The sequence below is a fragment of the Staurois parvus genome, unplaced genomic scaffold, assembly GCF_062004578.1.
Source record: "Staurois parvus isolate SC_StPar_1 unplaced genomic scaffold, SC_StPar_1.0 ptg000448l, whole genome shotgun sequence".
Taxonomy (NCBI): Eukaryota; Metazoa; Chordata; class Amphibia; order Anura; family Ranidae; genus Staurois; species Staurois parvus.
Window position 1 is genome coordinate 3,337,501 of NW_028318244.1, and position 20,065 is coordinate 3,357,565.

The 20,065-nt window shown below is 42.5% G+C and overlaps 1 protein-coding gene across 1 annotated transcript in view; it reads left to right on the forward strand.

Annotated features, from left to right (window-relative positions):
• Window positions 1-12,047, forward strand: part of EXTL3 (exostosin like glycosyltransferase 3) — a 206,560-nt gene extending 194,513 nt beyond the window's left edge. The window contains exon 6 of the mRNA XM_089688180.1: window positions 10,871-12,047. Within this exon, the coding sequence (XP_089544306.1) occupies window positions 10,871-11,080 (210 nt within the window). The 3' untranslated portion in view covers window positions 11,081-12,047. The remainder of the gene's footprint in view (window positions 1-10,870) is intronic.
• The last annotated feature ends 8,018 nt before the right edge of the window (window positions 12,048-20,065 follow it).

The window sequence follows — 20,065 nt, forward strand, 5'->3', positions numbered from 1 at the left end:
GGATTTAGAGAGGTTGGGGTGGAGACTTCTGATGCCTGGATGGGGGTCATGTCAACAGCAGCTTGACTGGAGCGCAGACACAGTCTGTAATACATTTTGAACTGTGCAGGGGAATGTGTCAGTAGGAGGCAGAGAAATAGTAGTGTGCTGATCTTCCCAGTAAAGAGCTGTGCATGGGGGTGTGTGTGTGTGTCTGCAGGAGGCAAAGAAATGGTGGTACACTGGTCTTCCCAGTATACAGCTGTATGAGGTGGGGGGGGGGGGGGTCTGCAGAAGGCACAGGCACGGCAGTACACTGATTATCTGATTTTTTTGTACATTTTCTTTCTTGTGTACATTTTTTTCTAAATACACTTTCAAATATTAAAAGCATTTACTTGTAAATCTCCCCCCTCCCCCCCATTCTCTATTTCCACCTTTTTATCTTTGTTCTAAATCAGAAACAGCATTGTGAATAACAGCTGCATATATACTGGATAAATATAGGATATGCTTGGAGAGGTACTCGGTGTTCAATGTGCTCCATGATATATATGTATATATATGTGTGTGTGTGTGTGTGTGTGTGTATGTGTATATATATATATATATATATATATATATATATATATATATATATATACACAGTCAGGTCCATAAATATTGGGACATCTACACAATTCTAACATTTTTGGCTCTATACACCACCACAATAGATTTGAAATGAAACAAACAAGATGTGCTTTAACTGCAGACTGTCAGCTTTAATTTGAGGGTATTTACATCCAAATCAGGTGAACGGTGTAGGAATTACAACAGTTTGCATATGTGCCTCCCACTTGTTAAGGGACCAAAAGTAATGGGACAATTGGCTTCTCAGCTGTTCCATGGCCAGGTGTGTGTTATTCCCTCATTATCCCAATTACAATGAGTAGATAAAAGGTCCAGAGTTCATTTCAAGTGTGCTATTTGCATTTGGAATCTGTTGCTCTCAACTCTCAAGATGAGATCCAAAGAGCTGTCACTATCAGTGAAGCAAGCCATCATTAGGCTGAAAAAACAAAACAAACCCATCAGAGAGATAGAAACAACATTAGGCGTGGCCAAAACAACTGTTTGGAACATTCTTAAAAAGAAGGAACGCACCGGTGAGCTCAGCAACACCAAAAGACCCGAAAGACCACGGAAAACAACTGTAGTGGATGACCAAAGAATTCTTTCCCTGGTGAAGAAAACACCCTTCACAACAGTTGGCCAGATCAAGAACACTCTCCAGGAGGTAGGTGTATGTGTGTCAAAGTCAACAATCGAGATGACTTCACCAGAGTGAATACAGAGGGTTCACCACAAGATGTAAACCATTGGTGAGCCTCGAAAACAGGAAGGCCAGATTAGAGTTTGCCAAACGACATCTAAAAAAGCCTTCACAGTTCTGGAACAACATCCTATGGACAGATGAGACCAAGATCAACTTGTACCAGAGTGATGGGAAGAGAAGAGTATGGAGAAGGAAAGGAACTGCTCATGATCCTAAGCATACCACCTCATCAGTGAAGCATGGTGGTGGTAGTGTCATGGCGTGGGCATGTATGGCTGCCAATGGAACTGGTTCTCTTGTATTTATTGATGATGTGACTGCTGACAAAAGCAGCAGGATGAATTCTGAAGTGTTTCGGGAATATTATCTGCTCATATTCAGCTAAATGTTCAGAACTCATTGGACGCCGCTTCACAGTGCAGATGGACAATGACCCAAAGCATACTGCAAAAGCAACCAAAGAGTTTTTTAAGGGAAAGAAGTGGAATGTTCTGCAATGGCCAAGTCAATCACCTGACCTGAATCCGATTGAGCATGCATTTCACTTGCTGAAGACAAAACTGAAGGGAAAATGCCCCAAGAACGAGCAGGAACTGAAGACATTGCAGTAGAGGCCTGGCAGAGCATCACCAGGGATGAAACACAGCATCTGGTGATGTCTATGCGTTCCAGACTTCAGGCTGTAATTGACTGCAAAGGATTTGCAACCAAGTAATACAAAGTGAAAGTTTGATTTATGATTATTATTCTGTCCCATTACTTTTGGTCCCTTAATAAGTGGGAGGCACATATGCAAACTGTTGTAATTCCTACACCGTTCACCTGATTTGGATGTAAATACCCTCAAATTAAAGCTGACAGTCTGCAGTTAAAGCACATCTTGTTTGTTTCATTTCAAATCCATTGTGGTGGTGTATAGAGCCAAAAATGTTAGAATTGTGTCGATGTCCCAATATTTATGGACCTGACTGTGTATATATATATATATATATATATATATATATATATATACATATACACATACACACACACTGTATACACCCTCAGCACCAACCCAGCTTCCATCCATAGAGCAGCTGTTGCATTCACGCCGCTCTGCACAGATTACCACCATTGAAGAAATCTTCAAATGAAAGAGAACTTCAGCAATCTTTATGCAGCCAGCATACAGATGGACAAGTGTTCTGATAAACGTCAAAAAGACAAGTCTGCAGTTCATTCAAGACGGAGGCTTTATATACACTTTTGAGCAGACAACTTCCCCTTAATCTCATCCTGGATCACATATATCAAATACTTTCATCATTTTGGAGCATTTCTTCAATTAAGAATCACAGATGTAGAGGGTGAAAAGTCACCTATAAGAAAAGTCTTACCCACAAGTTGTCCTATATATTCAAGAACAAGTGAAACTACTTTGAACTACCTAGGTTGTAGGCTGAAGTTTTACTGTAAGAAACCATGAGCAGGCACGCTTTTATTGCAGTAGAGACATGCACTGTCTCTTCTGCAATAAAATGCCCCTACCTGCCTGCTTGCCTGTCTTCTCCAGTGATGCACGCATGCGCAGCTCAGCCTACAGCGCTGGTCCAATCTCTGAATGCCAGGATAATGGCCTCCTGTGCACGCACAAGAGTGATGTCATCCTTCACTGACCAATGAAGTGTCCTGAAGATCGGCATTCAGAAGAAGATATCACAGGACTGTTGTGAGCATTAAACCTTTAGTTCCGCTTACAACGCTCTCCAAAACATATTATCTCATCACTCTTTTTTTTTTAATGTTGCTTTGCCCTGCCTCTTTCCCCTTTCTATAACAGAATTTTAAAATATATATTTTTAACTTTTAAAAATAATTTTTTTTTTTTTGCCAAAGTTCAGGTCTGTCATTCTCGAATGGGAAAGAATGACATATCTGGACCCCACACAAGTGCAGGAACGCCGCAGGTCCCTCTAGTCCTGGGAACTGCCTCTTGGGGATTTTTACGGCACTCCGATTGCAGGTTCTTGTGCATATGCAGAAACGGTGCTGATGTCTGCCAGATTACTACAGATCTGGCAAGGAGATGTAAGCAGCGTACCTGTGCATGCATCAGAAATGAATTCAAGATGATGGCACCAGAGAGAAGCAGTGTAAGGAGAACCTTCCTTACAAGCAAGACAACGCTAGACTTCCTTGACTAGTTTTTTGCTTTTATACAGGGAAATGTTTTTAAGATTTCTGATTTTTGATAGTAAGGGTGGAGTACCTCTTTAAGTATGACATCCGCACAGAACAGAGTGATGATCTGGCCAGAATGATGACATGACATCTTATGAAGCTGACTAGATTTTTTAGCGCTGTCTTACAAATAGGCGTGTATAGAAATCGCTTACGTTATATCAGTTTTTATTAAGGCAGAACTACACTTTATCTGAGCACCACAAACCAAAAATGACATTTAATTCATTTTTAATGTTCAAAGTAAATTCACCCATCCATCCATGTCTCCATGCCTTATGTTTCTAAGAAATTATTTTGAAAAGCACCCCCCTAGCATTTCTGGCCTTCTTGAGTAAGGGCAGATGATTCATGCAGCATTTACTTCCTAAAATCCATCTGCTCTTAGCTCAGGCATACAGGCAGGAGTATATGCTTAGCTGAGAAAAACCCTCCTCCCTTCCCGAAGAATCCTGGGATTTATGATATTTGCTGAGGCCTGGAAACAAGGGAGTAACTAAAGAAATAAAAAAAAGTTTAAAATAAATAAGATATACTTCCCTATTTACTAATGGTAGCAGCGTAAGGATGACAAATAGTCAATGCTGATTGAGATAGCGAAGTTCCCCTTTAAAAGTGCAGTTTCCTTCTGAGGGATTTTTCATTTATTGGTGAACACTGGTGGATTGGTTCACCCATTGGATCCTTGTACCTTTTTGTTTTCAGTGGGGAGATCTCCGTGCCCCAATCCTTATTTTAAAGATTCATTTTTTATATGGGAATTATTTTGATATGGGAATTTATTTAACCCCACAAATGTGCGGCCTCCCGGCGTCTGGGCCTACATGTCGAGCGGCCGCACATTTGCGTTCTATTAAAAAAGGACATATGTGCCCAGAGCGCGCGCCCTGCGCGATCCCAGCACACATGTCCGGTACTCACGGAAAGGTCCCGATCTCTTTCGATCGGGACCTTTCCCGATCATGTGACGGCGCGTCACGGCGGTCACATGACCCTAAACACCGCCCCGCCTCCCAGCTTCTTGAACCCTTAAAGGCCCGGGAGGTGGCGGCGTGAAGGGGTTAAGTTACATTGTTCCACCTTGTATGTATATAATCATACTTGTGGGATTCCCATGAAAGCTGGAAAACACTGTACTAGGCATCGCTACTTGTCATCTCCACTAGTTTCCGAGTCCTGCTTTGAGTGACTACCCTGCTTCTTGGTGAACACAAGGTTATCTGCTCGGCATGGATGCCATTGAAGGAACACCATTTTTTCTTAAAGTATTAGTTTACCTTTTTACTAAGAAATAATAAATGCACATTTTTTTTGCAGGTAAAAAAATGTGAATTTTTTTTTTTGTCTGCATGACCCTGTAAAGCATTGCACCAGCGATCAGCAGATCACTGGTGCCATGCTGGTCTCTTGAAGATCTGTCAGTATATCTGCTTGCCCATATGGGGGGATGTATGAGAAAGCAGATATACTGGTAGAAAGAATGAATGAACTATCACGGCGCTCAACAGCACTGTGGTAGTTTGAGGACCACAAGCCGACAGCAGGCTGTCGGGACTTGTAGACTCTCATTCACAGAGGAGCCCTGCATGGCTGCGCTTTTTAAAAATTTGACAGCTAGTGGGGGATGGAGAACCCCTGCTAGCTGTCAAAGCGGGGAGCGAGTGGGGGCCGGTCTGATCATTTCATGTTACACCATGAATATGGGTGTAGCATGTTACGAAATGTGAGAGGTGATGTCAAAATCTCTGCTTTGTCCGATCAGAGAACACTTCAGCATTCATTAAGAAAATGGAAAATGTTCTCTGAATGGCACGTGTGTGGGCGACTTCTTGTGTTCAGTAAGCAGTGCAGCCACTCTGCTCAGCACCTGTAAGTGGTTCCTACTACAGCTATTTCCTGCTTCAACAGGGATCAGCCAGGTATGGCTCCATTCATACTTACATTGGTCCAGTGTATTGATTAAAAAAAAAAAAAAAAACGCCATACCTGGAATTCTGTTTTATGGGTCAGTAGATTTTTTATTGACTCAGATTTTTATATTTATATTGAATTAGACTTTAGATTTTTATAACTCTTTTACAGTTGTTCAAAAGGGCAGTAAAAAGTAACAATAAGTACAGAATTGTATTAAAAAAATTTACAATTTTGACTGTTTTTTTAGAAATCAGTCATCAATAGTTCAAAATATTTTGGTAGAGATTGACCATACAAGAAGGTCTGTAAGAACTTTGTAGCTGGGCAGTCCAAATCCTTTCTGTAGGACCAAAAAGTTACCTGAAGGAAGGTTGGGCCTAAGAAGAAAAACAATAGGTGAAAAGGCCACGGTCCAACCAATGCCTAAAGACTTGCAAGGCCAGAATCTGTTCCAGGACGAATTGTGTAAACAAATAGTATTTTCGCATTGTATCCAACAACCTGGCCTCTATTTTCTCATGCAGCGTAGTCTTTGTGATCTTGAATTTAGTTTCAGCTATGGAAAGTTCTGGAGATTTCCATGCTTTACCAATCACCTGCTTAGCAGCAGTAAGGGCATGGACCACATGTACTTTAAGGAGACCAGGTGGTCTGACACAGACCAGGGAATATTCTCCTGAGATGGACCTCCTAGTCCAAAAATGCAGTTAAAAGTAAAAAGATAGCAGTCCAGAATTACTTTGCCTTATCACACATGTTCGTTATGCTTGATGGCTGAGGCCGGATCTCTTACACACACCTGTGTATGTGTTGGTACCCCCCTCTCCCCAAGCGCGTCCCCACATTGTTTCCTGGGCTTGGGTCGGGTGGACCCACAACTAGGTAGGCAGTTGGCACCAAGTAGAGGGGAGGTAGAACAGCGAATGACCATTCGCTGATCTCCCCTTACTATTAAGGACCAGGAAGCAATGGAAATGTCACTTTTCTCAGCCAGTATGGCTGGAGAAAAAGCTAATGGAGTGCACCAAAAAGGCACCATATAGGGGGCTTTTTGTTCCCTATGTGATGAAAAAGGTTTAGTTAAGGAAAAAAAAATTTTCCACCTAAGTACTCAAAAACCCAAACAAAAAAAAATTGAGCCTCCACATACATGAATGCTTGAACACCCAAATGTAAATGTAGGCTCCTTCTTGAGAAAAGGTTGAATGTGCTACACATTAGCACATCGGAGTTAGATCAATATTTCTCAGCCTATTATTCACAATTAACTCTAAATTTGGATGTCACTCCACTTCCTCAAACTAAATCTTCCCAAAACTGAGCTCCTGTTTCCCCCCCGACTTCTTCATCAAGACCAACAACACCACCATCAGTCCCACTCCACAAGCCAGAGTACTGGGTGTCATCCTAGACTCCAATCTGTCCTTCCAGCCCCAGGTCCAATCGCTGACAAACTCATGTAGACTTCACCTCTGCAACATCTCCAAAATACGTCCGTTCCTAACCCCGGAAACTACTAAGCAACTCGTTCACTCCCTTATTATATCACGCCTCTACTACTGTAACTCCCTCCCCACTGGCCTACCTCATCACAGACTATCCCTGCTTCAGTCTATTCTGAATTCTGCGGCCAGACTCATCCACCTTACTAACCGCTCCGTATCCGCCACCCCCTCTGCCATTCCCTTTACTGGCTTACGATTGCCCAACGGATAAAAGTCAAAATGCTAACATTGATGTACAAAGCTGTTCATAATACTGCCCCAAACTACATCACCGATCTGGTATCCAAATACCACCCAAAACGTACTCTTCGCTCCTCACAAGACCTCCTACTCTCTAGTTCCCTGGTCTCCTCCTCCCATGCCCTTCTCCAGGGCTTCCCCTATCCTCTGGAACTCCCTACCCCAATCCATCAGACTATCACCTACTCTCCAAATCTTTAGGCACACTCTGAAAACGTATCTCTTCAGGGAAGCCTACCCCGCCCTCAGATAATTACCGATCTCCTCCACTCTTCCTACCACTCCATCCCCCACAGCTGTTTCCTCCTGTACCACTATCCCCTCCCTCCTAGATTGTAAGATCCAAGGAGCAGGCCCTCGAACCCCTCGTGTATTGTATTGTTACTGTACTGTCTCGTGTACTGTCTCCCATTATAATGTACAGCGCTGAGCAAACGGTTGGCGCTATATAAATCCTGTATAATAATAATAATAAAAAATAAACTGATGACCTGTAGGGGCTTTCAAAGAGTCGCATTTGGTACTAAAGTTTGCCGCTGTTTCACGGGCGCACGCAATTTTTGGTTTGACAGGTATGGTATCTATTTACTTGGCACAACCTCATCTTTTATATTTTACCTAAAAATGGATCATGTGTTTGTGCAAATTAACTTAAGTGTATTTTTTAGTAAAAATGTTTTATTTCATAAACCATTGCTTTGATATAGTATGACATAAACCACTTTTTTATTCTCTTGGGTGTCCACTTTCAAACAATATTTAATTTTGGGGCTTCTACGTAATCTTCAGACTTAACCACATGACCTCCAGAAGGTTTTACTTCCTTCTTTACCAGCCTATCTCATTTGTTGAGGCCCTAAAATGCCAGGACAGTACAAATACCCCCAAGTGACCCCTTTTTTGAAAAACGTACATCCTGAGGTATTTAGCAAGAGGCATGGCAAGTTTTTTGAAGTTTGTAATTTGTCACAATTTTTTGGAAAAAAAAGATTTTTTTTTTCATGACTTTTTTTTTTTTTTGGTCACCAGTGCAGTATAGCGTCGTCATATGACTGGTGTGGCAGTGATCAGGGATACTGACTGATGACCGTGTGTAGTAAATTATTTTTTCTAAATCATTTTTTATTCAAATTTTCCAAACTTTTTTTTTAACCTTTTTTTTAACATACTTTTTTACACCCTGTCATCAAAGTAGTTCATTGTCACCATAGTGATCTGGGATTTTTTTTCTTACACTCTTATTGCTTATACAGTGAATATCACTGTATAAGCAATAGCTTTAGCTGTCATTAATGGGTTTCCTATTCATGAACATGTTGCTTTTGTTTGTGATTTGTGATTGGCTAAGCTAATCACATGGTACAGGTAGCCAGGTACCATGTGATTGCTGTGGGTCAATCACAGATTACAGTAATCAAGCTGTTCATGAATGGAAAGCCATTCTTGATGGGTTGTTGACATTATCATGTGATCGCTATGATTGGTCATAGCAGTCACATGATACCTGGTTACCGGTAGCAGTGATCCGCTATGTCCGGTGTGTACAGTGGTTGCAGAAGGGGCTCACTCCTAAGCAGGCTCAATCACATAAATATCTGACTGAGCCTGCATGTGCTACCCTGTTGCAGTAAATGTACTGTGGTGAGGCAGCAAGTGGTTAACATGATTTTATAATTTTTTTTAACATGAGCGAAAAATGCAAAAACAGCTCTGGCAGTGAAAGAATTAAAGCAACAAGTTTAGTTTTTTGTTTTTTGTTTTTTTTTTATTAATATAACATACATGTTATACTTGCCTGCTGTGTGTAATAATAGTTTTGCACAGAGCAGCCCTGATCGTCGTCATTTGGGGTACCACGCCAATGCTCCTGGCCCCTCCTTTCGGCAGGTGGAAAGTGGCTTTCCATGGGGGCACCTGTGCGGGCTCACTCACGAGCCTCCCTGTCTACAACCGTTGACACAGAGCAGGTGGCTCGCCCTGCCCCACCCCCTGCTTTCTTGGGACAGCATTTGATTGCCAGATATCAATCTGCCCCAGGAGGAGGAAGACGACAGCGGCGAGAGCCTCTGCTCTCGTGCACATCGCTGGATCAGATTGAGCTCAGGTAAGTATGGGGGGGGGGGGGGGGGAGGATTGTGCAGCACACAAAGTTTTTCACCTTAATGCATAGAATGCATTAAGGTGAAAAACCTTAAGCCTTTAGAACCACTTTAAACCAACTGCCACAGACATTACCCATTAACCACATGCCGCCCAGCCACTGTAGAAATATGGCAGCAGGGCGGCACGGCTGGGCAAAACCACGTTTTAAAACGTGTTTTCAAAACAGGTAGGGGGCGCGCCGCCGCCCTACCTGTCCTGCCGATCATGGCCGCAGATGTCAGTCGCTGGGTCACAGCCGGTCGTTACCAGCTATGTCCCGGCGATTAGCGGCAATCACTGACAGAGCACAGCTGCAGTAGCTGTGCTTTCTGTCAGTTCCCTGACAGCTCCTGACACACTGATCGGGACAGAAAAGTTTATCTGTCCGGATCAGTGTGTCTCCGTGCAGTACACCCCCCCGCCCCCTAGTAAAACACTCCCCTCACACAGTTAACCCTTTCACTGCATAATAAAGTTAACCCCTTCCTCCCCAGTGCCATTAGTACAGTCAGTGTTTTTTTTTTTTGCACTGATCACTCTATTGGTGTCACTGGGGATGTCAGTGACCCCAAGTCAGTTTCCCCCCAGTGTCAGAATGTCTGCCGCAGTCCCGCCATAAGTCGCTGATCGCCGCCATAAGTCACTAATTGCCGCCATAAGTTGCTGATCGCCGCCATTATTAGTATAAAAAAAAAAATTAAAAATCCCAGTATCTTTCCCGCCATAAACGTTGTAAACGCTATAACTTTCACGTAAACCAATTAATTTACACGTATTCGGGGTTTTTTTTTTTAGCAGACATGTCGCAGAATACATTTTGGCAGAAATTTATGACTAAATTTGATTTTTAAATTTTTTTTTACTGGACATGTTTTATAGCAAAAAGTCCAAAATATTGTTTTTTTTCCTCAAAATTGTCAGCCGTTTTATCTTTTATAGCGCAAAAAATAAAAACCGCACAGGCGATCAAATACCACCGAAAGAAAGCTCTATTTGTGTGAAAAAAAGGATGTAAATTTTGTTTGGGTGCAGCATTGCATGACCGCGCAATTATCAGTTGAATTAGTGCAGCGCCGAGTAGCAAAAAGAGGCCTGGTCATTAAGAGGGGTAAATCCTCAGGAGGGCAAGTGGTTAAATAATATTGAGACTTTTCCTAAAATAGCCATCATGTAGACTCACCATGTAAGATTGTCCATCATTTAGGATAAATTGGTAGTTGGGTAGTTGAAGTGCACAATGGTGACATCTGGGGGTTTATTTACTAAAGCTGGAGAGTCCAAAATCAGACTCACTTCTGCATAGAAACCAATCGGCTTCCAGGTTTCATTGCCAAAGCTTCATTGAACAAGCTGAGGTTAGAAGCTGATTGGTTTCTATGCAGAAGGGAGTCTGATTTTGGACTCTCCAGCTTTAGTAAATAAACCCCCTGAAGTCTCTGAGAGTAATAAGGATCCATCTAGGGATTCACTCTTATTTTTTGGTAGTTAAATCTGTTGGTTTGAACTTGATCTCCTTTACATTGTATGTAAGCCTGTCTCTTCCTCTATGCAGGTTACTTCTCGCTGGACCTTCCGTTGCCCAGGCTGTCCCCAGGCTCTCTCTCACGACGATTCACACTTCCATGAGCGACACAAGTGCATCAATTTCTTTGTCAAGGTGTACGGATATATGCCGCTTCTCTACACCCAATTCAGGGTGGACTCCGTTCTCTTCAAGACTCGGCTTCCTCATGACAAAACAAAATGTTTCAAGTTTATATAATCCCCCCCCCCGACACACTGGAATTCCATCAGTAAGGTCTTCAGATGTCCTGCTACCCAGACATTGCCTCAAGTATTCTCTCCAGTCTTAATCAAAAGATGAACTTCAGCATAGGAAAGTCTGTATTATAGAAGACTTGGCGTATTCTGACTCCCGTGGAATTTTTTTTTTTCCTTTTAACTGGCCAAGTGGATTTTTTTTTTACTTGACCATACAAATATTTTACATTTGTGTGGTGACACTTTTACCTGCTTTATAGGACATACATTAACTCAATGTAGACATTTTGTTTGGTGGGATCTGACACCTGTATAAACAGTTTATTCCATCAAGCTGAACATCAGATATGGTAATCTTAAACTGCGAGAGCATCGTCAAATGAATTCTGTAAAGTTTTTGTTTTTTTAATTGACCATCCAAAGACTTGGAAACAATTGTATGCTAGATTTATTGTTCAGTAAAGGAGCTAAAGGTTGGAGAATTTATCTAGTGATGACCGTGACGCACAAAGCTGCCAATGGAAACTTTAGTCCGATCTACCCGCCTGCTCCCCACCCCCCTTCCCCCCACCCTGCCAAGTCTTACGATGTACGAATAAAGCACAGAAGCACCATGTCATTATCGGTTTCACGTTTGTACATTAATAAATCTCTGTACAGATCGATGAGTGTAGAGCGATGTATTTAGTCATTGGACTGGTGTGCTGGGTGACTATGTGGTACTTGTTTACAGTCAAAGACTTTAATAATAAAATAACACAAGATCTTCTTTGGAATTTTGAAGAAAATGAACAGAATTGAATCTACTGGTCTCAAAAAGAAAAGAGGAAGTGTTTATAAAGAGTATAGACCATCAATCCACTTTTATAGGATTAGTGATGTAGTCTCAACCTGTGGTTATTTTTTTTTGTTTTTTTAAATACGGTCAACACAAAAAGGTTGAATAAAAACTGTTGATTATTGGTGAATATTTATATTTTCATGGCAAAAATGTACATTACTAAATACTCATTCAACAAAGATTGATCCTAAAGTAGAACGGCGGCCAGACTTTACTTAACGTGTAAATATTCTTTTTAAAAAAAAGGCTCCCAGCGACCCTTGTAGCTGCAAGCACTGTGAAGCAATTCATCCTCAAAGTTCACAGGAGAAGCAAGAAAGTTGTGTCTTTTTTTTTGTCATTCTTTTTATTTGAATTTTTTCAGTGTTAACACAAAAAGTAACACTATAAAACCAACAGAAAAATTAAAAGAAAAACAAAAGCATACAAAACAGCAGCTGCGACCCTTAAATTGAGGCAATGGCAGTCATTTAGCAAGAACCAGCATTACACAAAATATAAATAGTTCTATGACAAGTTAAGTGCAATCCTCAAAGCAAGAAAGTTTAAAGCTGGCCTTAGTCTGATTGAATCTCAGCCAGTGCAGCAAGGATTGGCCAAGATTCTAACCATGTATGGGGAGACCCATAAATTTACCCAAGTTGATCCATCGATACAAGCAGCTTGGGTGCAAGGGTAGAAGCAGCCTGTTGGATTTTACCGTTGGAGGCTATAGTCACTAAAAACAAATGTTCTCTAATGGCTGGGAAGGTCCTTTCTCTCCCCTCCCAGCAGAACATAATAGCTGTTCACATGGTGGAAAGAAGTAAAATTGCATAATCTTTGGGCTAGTTTAGTCAGGTCTCAGAACTTTGCTTACTCCTCTTCCTGTGTACCTGATCTGTGTTTACATTAACCAATAGACCCTTGCCCTTGGGATAGAGACAGAGGTCTGAAACTCCCCCAATCAGCAGGGAACATGAGCTTTACTTGTTTCAGAACTGTAGATCTGACTCAGTTGGGGGTGTATTAGATCTGCAAAGAGACCACTGTTTCCATTCAAGGAGCAAAGGTCCTTCTCAACAGCATGCTGGCTGAGGACCAGCTTTTCTGTTGAGGTTGTGGCTGCTTTGGAAATAAAACAAACTGATTTAAACTGAAGGTTCAATTGGGTCCCTTTCACATGGGCATTCTGTTTGTCCGTTTTTCCATCCATCTGTTGATGGATTAAAAACGTACATCAATGCATCTCTATGGAAAAATGGATGTAAGTGGATGATCATCCGTTTACATCTGCATCCGTTTTTTTGGAACGGATCAAAGCCCTCTTTTTAAATGGCCCTGTTAAAAAAAAAACAAAGGATGATAAACAGATGTAAATGGATAAACGGTCCATTTTTGCATTGGTAGAGGATGTAAAAAACTGATGTAAACTGATGAAAAACTGATACACTTTTTTGTTTGAAAAAACGTAACTGAACTGATGAAAAAAAAAAACACCTGTGAGAAAGGACCCTTGCACTTTAAAATTTTTTGCTGAGTCCTACATGTTTTGTTTTCTTTAGAAAACAGTCACAAACTGAGTAGAAAAGCTGGTCCCCTGCCAGCATGTTGCAGAGAAGGACCTTTGCTCCTTGCATTGAAGCAGTGGTCTCTGCAGATCTAACACACCCCCACCCCACCCCCATCGAGTCAGGCCTATAGGTCTACATACAGTTCCCTGCTGATTGGAGAGCTTTTCCACTGACTGATGTTTCAGACTTTCACATGAATCACTCCACAGTGTGTGCAGCTATCGAGGTTAGTGAGGTCATTGTTAGGTGTTTTTTTTTTTTTTACTGCTTGTAACCTGGCCAAGGGTCTAATTTAAAAATCTTACCCCTTCAGCACTGTACGCCCCTCTATTGGTTACACCGGCTCAGTCTATTGCATTACAGAAGGGGTATGACAGCTTTGACTTAGGACAGAAAGTGACTGCTCTTTCCTAAACCTTGAGGCCCCCGGGGAACTCCAGAAGATAAAGGAAGGTCTGTTTACAATATTGTTGATGCTTACTTTTATCATTTTGGGGTTTAAAGCTTTCTTCACTTCAGGTTATCTGTAAACTTAAAATTCAATTTACATATGCTAAAGAACTACTGATCTTTGAAAACTGTGAAAAAATGTGAAGATAAGAATTTCATTACAGATCATTTGATTGGTAAGATTATGTTTACTTGGCCATACAGCCTTCTGTTCTGTGAGAGATGTCATTTTTTTTGGCCTGTGGTCATTGGTAGTATTCCTTTGACTAGACAGGTCAGTAGTAAAATAACCCCACTCCCTTGAACCATTGTTTTCTCTGCAGGTTTATATATACACTCCTGAAACTGACATATGAAGTGATCTCTTATATAAGCCAACTTGTATTTTTGCTTGACCAGCATTTAAAACGTCCTTCAGGCCCCTTTTATTCTACATTGTTCTGCCCAGAAGAATTAAGAGATGTTGTGTTGTCTTAATCCAGTAAAATTTTATTTTTTTAAATAGAATTCTAGCCTAAGTCTAACTAGTCTTAAAAATATCCCCTCCCCTTATGCAGACTAACCTGTGTAAAAAAGATGTACCTTTTGTACCATCAGCCCCTCCCTCTTAGATTGTAAGCTCCAAGGAGCAGGGCCCTCCTAACCCTCTTGTATTGAACTGTATTTATTTCAGGTACTTCTATAGCGCCATCAATTTACGCAGTGTTTTACATATATATTGTGCATTCATATCAGTCCCTAACCCTCATGGGGTGTACAATCTAAGGTCCCTAACTCACATCCATACATACACATATTAGGGCCAATTTAGACAGGAGCCAATTAACCTACCAGCAAGTCTTTGGAGTGTGGGAGGAAACCGGAGTACCCGGAGGAAACCCACGCAGGCACAGGGAGAACATGCAAACTCCAGGCAGGTGGTGCCGTATTGTTGCTGTATTGTCTCCCGTTATATTGTAAAGCGCTGAGCAAACTGTTGGCACTATATAAATCCTGTATAATAATAATTCCGCAAGAGGGAGAGGCCAGGAGCGCTAGCAGGGGACCCCAGAAGAGGAGAATTGGGGTTGTTTGTTTAAAAAAAAAAAAAAAAAAAAAAATCTTTTTGTCTTTAATATCACTTTAACTTCTCCAAAATGCCAACATGTTTCCTTTACTAAAAGGTACCATAGAGTTTTAGGATGGTGTGACATTTACAGCATATCTAAATGCAAGAACAAAGATGTAATCTCTTGCATTTTACCAGTTCTTAGAGACAATTCCTTCATTTCCGCCTATTGATCCTGCAAGTAACACACTTTTGTCTTAGGGTAGCAATGCTTGCTCACTGTACTGTGTCAATGGAGGAGCAACCGTATCCTAGGACAGGACTACAGAACATCCCCCCCCCTCCTCATCTCCTTTACGCAGGAGGGATGTTTTCTGATAACACTGTTTGCTATTTCAGTTTAGTACACAGAATGTTACAAAGACACTGGATTTCTGGCAGAATCAACAAAAAATGTCTTTACTTGCAGAAATTGTACTTGGATGTGGTGGCTGTATTATTTATTTATTTATTTTTTTCCAGGCTGAGGACTGTTGAAGAAAAATTGTAGGTATGGGTACTTTATACATAGTTACATTGTTCCAGCTCGGTCCAATATAACTAGGTTTATGCCATACCTGGCTGACTGCTCTGGAAGATAGAAATCACTGTAGTAGACTCCGCTACTCCAATGAACTCCACTTGCATACAAGCAGGTGCCCTGATGCATTGTGAACATTGTTGGCCGCTCAGCAAGGGTGCAAATCAGAGGATGCTTTACAGTTTCTGTATTGAATGCAAAGCATTCTCCGATCGGATGAGGTGGAGAGCATGACATCACCACCCCCGCTCTCCACCTCGCCCTGTGCTTTATAAATTTGTGATTTTTGTTTTTTTCCTACAGTAGAAGTATGGCTGTGTTAAAGTGTAACTAAACCCAGGACCCTGCATTCACTATATCTGGTCTCCCACAGTACACAGAACATGGAAATGCAATTATTTTAATAAATATAAACTGCTAAATACCTTTTCTCATCAGCAGTATATTGCAGGTTTGTGACATCTATCAGTGTCTGGCCAAGCACTAATTAAAGCTTGTAGGAGGAGTTTTCATTCTACTCCGACTGTCCAATGAGGCTGTATAACCCTTGACCCTCTGTCTAGGCAGTGCTGATTGGCCCTGTGCTGGTCACATGCACCCTCCAAAGATGAGGAAAAACTCTCTAGTAATACACACTAAACTGAGCATGTGCAGAGTGACTCCTAGAGCTCTGTACTATCAGCAGATGGATTAGGGAAAGATCAGAGAAGACAGGATCAAACAGCCTTTTTACACAATGCAGAGATTAAACTCCTTAGCTTCCACAGTGAGTATAACAAGCGTGCTTTACTGCATATACAGACTGATGTTACTGTTGTGGGTTTAGTAACACTTTAAGGCTGCTAATCAGCCCCTAAGTACTTGTTGCCCAGATTTTGCCATGATTCCTTATGTGTCTGTACAGGTATTTTAAGAATTGCACTTATAGTCCATGTGTTGTCCGGTTTGCCTGTTATTTACCTGCTTATTGTTACATTATTGCTGTTTATTTAGTTCAGAGGTCTTCAGACTGTGGCTTGTGTGCCAAATGCAGCCCTTTACTGCTATCTTACCCTTGGGGAACTATTCTTCACCCTGATATGAGGTACTGTCCCTCCCACTGCCACCGACGATGAGGCACTCTTCCACTGCCACCGACGATGAGGCACTGTTCCTCCCACTGCCACCGACGATGAGGCACTGTTCCTGCCACTGATGACGAGGCACTGTCTCTCCCACTGACACCGACGACGAGGCATTGTTCCTCCCACTAACATCGACAATGAGGCACTATTTATTCCACAGACACTAATGAGGTACTATTCCTCCCACTGATACCAATGATGGGGCACTATTCCTTCCACTGATACCAATGATGGGGCACTATTCCTTCCACTGATACCAATGATGGGGCACTATTCCTCCCACTGACACCAATGATGGGCACTATTCCTCCCACTGACACCAATGATGGGGCACTATTCCTCCCACTGATACCAATGATGGGGCACTATTCCTCCCACTGATACCAATGATGGGCACTATTCCTCCCACTGATACCAATGATGGGGCACTATTCCTCCCACTGATACCAATGATGGGGCACTATTCCTCCCGCTGATACCAATGATGGAGCACTATTCCTTCCGCTGATACCAATGATGGGGCACTATTCCTCCCGCTGATACCAATGATGGGGCACTATTCCTCCCGCTGATACCAATGATGGGACACTATTCCCCCCGCTGATACCAATGATGGGGCACTATTCCTCCCACTGACACCAAAGATGGGGCACTTCCTCCCATTGACACCAAAGATGATGGGGCACTATTCCTCCCACCGATACCAATGATGGAGCACTATTCCTCCCACCGATACCAATGATGGGGCACTATTCCTCCCACCGACACCAATGATGGAGCACTATTCCTCCCGCCGACACCAATGATGGAGCACTATTCCTCCCGCCGACACCAATGATGGGACACTATTCCTCCCACTGATACCAATGATGGGACACTATTCCTCCCACTGATACCAATGATGGGACACTATTCCTCCCACTGACACCAGTGATGATGGGGCACTATTCCTCCCATTAATACCAATGATGGGGCACTATTCCTCCCATTAATACCAATGATGGGGCACTATTCCTCCCCCTGGTGAGCAAAGGTGCTATGCAGTTGTTTGCTTCCACTTACCACCAAGCCTGAGGTGTTTCCTACTCCCTCCAATGTCTAAAGGACAAACTAGCTCTTTGGAAAGTTTGGCCATATTACCTCAATTTAATCCCATACAGGCCTATCAGACCGCTAAGAACTACAATATTTTACCTTTGCTGGCAATTTGCAGCCACGCTAATCATGTATGTATAGGAACTCTCCTGCTCTCTGCCTGGGTACAGAGGAATCACTGGGCCACCTGTGTTCCAACTCAAACAGGAAAAAAGAGAATCCTCTGCACTCCAGTATCATCACATAGGGTCCATATGATTAAAGTCTACACTGTGACAGTCTCCACCTTGGAACCCACATTCTAACATGTTTCACCCACAAGGGCTTACTTGCAGTGAGTAAGCCTGTGCGGGTGAAATGTGTCAGAGGGAAGGTCCCAAGGGTGGGGACTGTTACAGCAATTGGCGACGTCAATAAATTTAAACCTATGTCACACTATTAGAGTGTGGAGAATTTGCTTCTTTTTTTTTTTTTTTTTTTCCCCCCCCAACACTAAATGTACTAATTTATGCGCACTGTTCACTGCACAGTGCTTTTGCTCCATTCTCCACAATCTCAAACTCTTAGAGGGGGATTTATCAAAACTACAGCATTTGTGCATGGCAATCAGTCAGCTTCTATTTTTCATTTTCAAACTTTAATTGAACAAGCTGAAGATAAAATCTGTAGCGGCTGCGCATGGCAACCAATCGGCTTCTGTCTGCTCCAGTTTTGATAAATTTCCCCCATTGTGTTCTCAGTCATGTTGAGTAGATTTATCATCGGACTATACGGCAGCTTGATTAAACCTTCATCCCATGATATATAGGATCTGTATAGCAATGTCATGGGGTTTTCTTTCCTTTGTGATTTCTAATGTTTTATTCCTTATTCTTTAGGTCCCATTCACACTTGTCATCTATGGACTGGCAAACTGCAACATACTACATTTCTCTTCTTGGGTTTAGATCAACTTTCACACTTGTGAATGACTCCATTAGCAATTACGTGCGGGAGACCCCAAAAAAGGGGATCCTGGTGATCAGCTGCAAGTGGCAGTTTCATTGAAAGCAATGGGAGACTGAAATCGCCCACAGCTAATCCAAGGAGGATTGTTTGCAGGTAATCGCTCCCCTTCTGGGTCTACCGCATGTAATTGCTAATGGACCCACTCACAAGTGTGACAGTGAATCTAAACCCAAGAAAAGAAATTTAATATTTTGCAGCTTATTAGTCCATATATATTGTGACTGCAATAGTTGTCTTTTTGTAGTCTGATACCAAATTTGGAATGTATTGTATCCCATTATCACCAACATCAGTATCCCCCTGACACCCAATGACTGGGCTTATTTCATCCTTCTGACACCCAACATCAAGGGGGGTGGGGCAAGGGATGTCCTTGCCTAGGCGAGGACAGCGAAAGTGGGAGCAGGTACAGATAAAAATTGGTACTGTACACCCCCTCCCCCCTGATACTAAAGTTGGAATTTATTGTATCCCATTATCACCAACATCAGTATCCCCCTGACACCCAATGACTGGGCTTATTTCATCCTTCTGACACCCAACATCAAGGGGGGTGGGGCAAGGGATGTCTTTGCCTAGGTGAGGACAGCAAAAGTGGGAGCAGGTACAGGTAAAAAAAAAACAAAAAACGGGGGATGGAGCAATCCAGCTAGACGTCACTTTTTTTGAGTGAAGTTCCGTTTGAAGTACCGTATTTTTCGCTCCATAAGACGCACCTGACCATAAGACGCACCTAGGTTTTAGAGGCAGAAAACAGGAAAAAAAAAATTCTGAACTAATGGACTGCAGACATAGTACAGGAGATGACCAGAGACTGCGGACACAGTACAGGAGATGACCAGAGACTGCGGACACAGTACAGGGGATGACCAGAGACTGCGGACACAGTACAGTAGATGACCAGGGACTGCGGACACAGTACAGGAGATGACCAGAGACTGCGGACACAGTACAGGGGATGGCCAGAGACTGCGGACACAGTACAGGAGATGACCAGAGACTGCGGACACAGTACAGAAGATGACCAGAGACTGCGGACACAGTACAGAAGATGACCAGAGACTGCGGACACAGTACAGGAGATGACCAGAGACTGCGGACACAGTACAGGGGATGGCCAGAGACTGCGGACACAGTACAGGAGATGACCAGAGACTGCGGACACAGTACAGGAGATGACCAGAGACTGCGGACACAGTGCAGGAGAGGACCAGAGACTGCGGACACAGTGCAGGAGATGACCAGAGACTGCGGACACAGTGCAGGAGATGACCAGAGACTGCGGAC